Genomic DNA, 3981 nt, shown 5'->3' on the forward strand with positions numbered 1-3981 from the left:
GGTGATTTCCGCAGCCATTCATCACAAATATCCATTAGCAAGGCCTGCGCGTGCAGATCGACTTCGCCTTGTCTGTAGGCCCCGTTGTCGAGTGATGTCATAGCTTTTTAAGGCTCCGCTAACTTTGGAATCCTTGTGTGCATCGTTTTAGTGCGTGCAACGCAGGCTACCTACTTTACAGTTGTGTCGCGACATTCATGCCACATGCCTCTTGGTTTTTCGAGGATAAGATTGCCTCGAGGAGTATCAAATGTGTCTGCCTTGATATACAATTGCCCTTGTTTTACGCTGAGCTTGCTATGTTTACGCAAAAATATCTCTCATCGCATCACGTGACTGAAGCGATGTACGTGGAAATAACGGTGTAGCAAATGTTGCCCTGTTGCCACACATACTTGCAGCCACCTGCATGCGTTGTTTTGATTCGATCTTTTTACATGGGTTTCTCTCTGTTAGGCTGAACTTTGCCACCCGCACCTACCACGAACGTAAGAACTGAAGTTGGATGATTGAGCGACCCTTTCCGTTTGCAGGTTATGTATCCCTGCATTCTCTCCAATTTCACTGACTTCTTGTCTACCATTTCTGGTAAGCGGGTGGTGGTGTTTCTAGAATTACGATGGCACGCTTACTCCCATCGTGTCCAATCCTGATGAGGCATTTTTGTCTGCATCGATGCGCTCGGCCGTGCAGCAAGTAGCGCAGACGTTTCCCACGGCCATCATATCCGGACGAGGCAGGGATAAAGTTGAGGCTTTTGTTCAGCTTCAGGAGCTGTACTACGCTGGCAGTCACGGACTCGACATCAAAGGGCCAGTGGTACGAAGCCACACATCGCTCAGACATCCTCGAACACTATCTTTTCGTGTTCATGAGCAGTCGTTGTCGGGTTTGCCATAACCGCACTTTCACCGTTTTGCACTGCATCTTTTGTTTTCATTGGATGTCGTCTACGTTTCAATAATATTACATATCACATGTGCCACCTATGCGTCTTCGGTGAACCCGTTGAGCGCTAGGTGCTGCTGTTTACGGCCGCGCATTCCGACGGACCTTATCATTTGGCAAGCGTGCTGGATGCGATGTTCAGTTGATTGTGCAATGCAGGTTGCCACTGAAAAAGGGGCGGCAGAGGCGTTGCCGCTGGAGCCAGCAGCCGACTTTCTTGGCGACGATGAATGACGTCTACTTCGCCGCGTGCGAGGCTGTACGCAATGTGCCGGTGCCACTATCGAACACAATAAGTTTAGCGTTTCCGTCCATTTCCGGAATTGCAACCCTGCCGATTGGCCCAAGGTGTGCAGCTGTTTCTGTTTTGCCCCTTGCTTGGTCCTCGTTGATTTTTTCTGCGTCGCTTGTGTGCAAGACGTCATTTGATCGGCTTCTGCAGCTGAGTCTCATGTGCAGTGCCCGGTGCGTAATGTCCATAGAAGTGTGGTCGTTGAAATTTTTGCGCATAGGTGCATGTTGTAGTCTGGACATTATTTGATTACTTGCGTCGCGTGAGATCCTCTAGTTAACATATCTTTAATCTGGTTGATACACCGAATAAACCGCAATTATTAATGTCTACAGGTGCTCGGCGTTGCGTTGCGCAACGTCTGCTGATCAATTGTCACCTAGACTAAGGTAGCTGAATCTGTTGCATGCGATGGTGTTGACTTGTTGAATATTTCAGGTGGCCCGCATTGTGGAAGGTCTGGCACAGCGTTTCACATCATTGCACGTGACGCGAGGCAGGAAAGTGCTAGAGCTTAGGCCAAAGGTGGATTGGGACAAGGGCAAGGCATTGTTGCACCTGGTAGAGGCGCTCGGTCTCAACGAGCAGTCGGACGTCTTGCCTGTGTACATCGGTGACGACACCACAGATGAGGATGCATTTCGCGTTTTGCAAGAAAACGGCGTTGGCATCCTTGTTTCCACAAAGACAAAGCCCACGGCTGCCCGGTACACCCTCAACGACCCTGAGCAGGTGAGCACCCCAGCCGTCCGCCATTCTTTATTGAGCGTGACATCAGGCGCACACCGATAGCTGTAACTGTGATGTGTCATGGTTAATGCCGTCAGTGAATCTCTATCTGTTTCAATAATTTGCGCTACAACCTGTGCTGCGTTCGTATTTGAGAATGGTTGGCTGACTCTCGTTCCCCCACAATTCGTTCCGCATTGCCACATCAATTGCACATGTGCGCTTTGTTACACAGATTGTGGTCTTCCAGTAGCTGGTTTCTTACTACATTGGGAGCTAGAGCTTACAGAAATCCTGCTGGGCACCTCTTTTCTAAAGCATGCTGTGTGCATGCAGGTGGGGCACTTTTTGGAAAAGCTCGTTCGGTGGGGCCGCGGCGACGAGAACGCATGGCACCATCACCAGAGTTGCGTGGGTTGGGTTGCGCAGCAGGGGGCAGTGCTGCCAAGCAAGAAGTCCCCTGCACAAAGGGCAGTTGATAGCCTCGAACTACCAGAGAACACGCCTGCAAATGCACTTTCGTGCGCATGACAGCCCCTGCATCACGCGCCATCATGTGCTTCAGCGCCCTCCGTGATAGGCCGCGGTGCCTTCTGGCACTTGTGGTGCCTGTCTCCTACGTGCAAGTTGCACGTCCCAAATACTTCCATGACTGCATCGCAGTAAGCGGCATGTATTGTGTCACGGCACAATACACTCTTACAGCAGACAGCGACCTTGTTGAAGCGACAAACTACCTAATTTCGCGTGGTAGACTGGCAGAGCTGTCCTTCCTTGTCGCAGGCACGATTGGGTGCATGAATCTCGGGATATCACTCGTGGTATCTCGTCAACCCCTGGTCAAGTGCGCAGATTGCGCAGTCACCACACTCACTCGGCGGTAAGAGACTTCCCTGTTTGTGCCATCCAGTGAGAGAACATCTCCTTATGCACACACTAGTTATATTGTTGCACCTGTTGAGGCCAATTTTTTGTGGGACGCTTCGTACTTATGCTGTTACTAGCAGTAGTGCCATGTGTAGAACTGATTGGCCTTTGAATGCACCACACACTTTGGCACTGTGCTGATTAGCGTAGACGAGCTAACAAATAGCCGCTTGAAAGAGCGAACAAGTTGTACACATGCCTGCGTGAAGGGGTGTGCTTACCTCAAGGGTGCCGCTCGTTTTTCACATGTACTCTCGAGATTATTCTATCTAGTGTGCGTAATCTTGTCTTCGTGGATTCGAGATGTCTGCCTTGCATTGTCACTGATATTCCCGAGCTACTGAGTCTCCAGCTCTGATAATGCCATTTTATGCCAGGCAAATGACCCGGTCCAGGTGCATATCCACCTGGCTTCCAAACCTGCCCTGTGCTTTGTGATCCTGATTGTTTGCAGCGGTGACAGCCTTTATCACGAGCTGCGTCGCTAGCATGCTTCCAACATGTTGTTTGTGCAAACTGATTTAAGAAGTGGTCAAGGAGGTGCAAGTTTCATCTTGACCTTCTCTCCTTTGACTTGAATACAATCAGTATTTGTGCCACTTATGTGGGTTTGCTGACTGAATTGACTCCTGCTGTCGGTTATTTAGCAGGTCGTCACTGACATACCTTGACTGTAATTCTGTACTGATGCATTTTGCTCGCTTTCGGCCTTCAAGCATTTGTACATGTGTGTTGCTGTATGGTAGTCCTGATGGACCTCACCCGAATGCGTTTCTTTCCACTACAATCACCATCTTGAGCAGATCTTTTCTTAAAAGAAACAGCGTTTCTGCTAGTTATGAAATTAGTAGGAAGACAATGAATGTGGCGGGAGGAGACATGTGACGGGGAAGTTGGAAACGGAGGTTGATAAGTGCTTCGTTGACAGAACATGACAAGTGCAAACCATGTATGCTACTGATATTCTCGTTCATCTCCATTACCTTAGGTATATTGTACAAGCACGTTGGGCGAGAGGCTTCGCGTTTCTTGTCGGACCTAGGCGATGTGGCGGCTGCAAGTGGAGGTGTTTCGAAGGCAGCATT

At 49.6% G+C, this 3981-nt stretch overlaps 1 protein-coding gene across 1 annotated transcript; it reads left to right on the plus strand.

Moving 5' to 3' along the window:
• Positions 1 to 612: 612 nt before the first annotated feature.
• On the plus strand, positions 613 to 2500 carry LOC149809637 (putative trehalose-phosphate phosphatase 4; the record flags this gene model as incomplete). Its single annotated transcript, XM_089994721.1, has 4 exons — positions 613 to 776; positions 1108 to 1222; positions 1679 to 1972; positions 2306 to 2500. Coding segments are annotated over 4 exons (768 nt in total), but the record flags the coding sequence as incomplete, so codon positions are not given.
• Between the last annotated feature and the right edge of the window lie 1481 nt (positions 2501 to 3981).

This window comes from Nuphar pumila, unplaced genomic scaffold (assembly GCF_984573655.1).
Source record: "Nuphar pumila unplaced genomic scaffold, dmNupPumi1.hap1.1 HAP1_SCAFFOLD_944, whole genome shotgun sequence".
NCBI classification, from domain to species: Eukaryota; Viridiplantae; Streptophyta; class Magnoliopsida; order Nymphaeales; family Nymphaeaceae; genus Nuphar; species Nuphar pumila.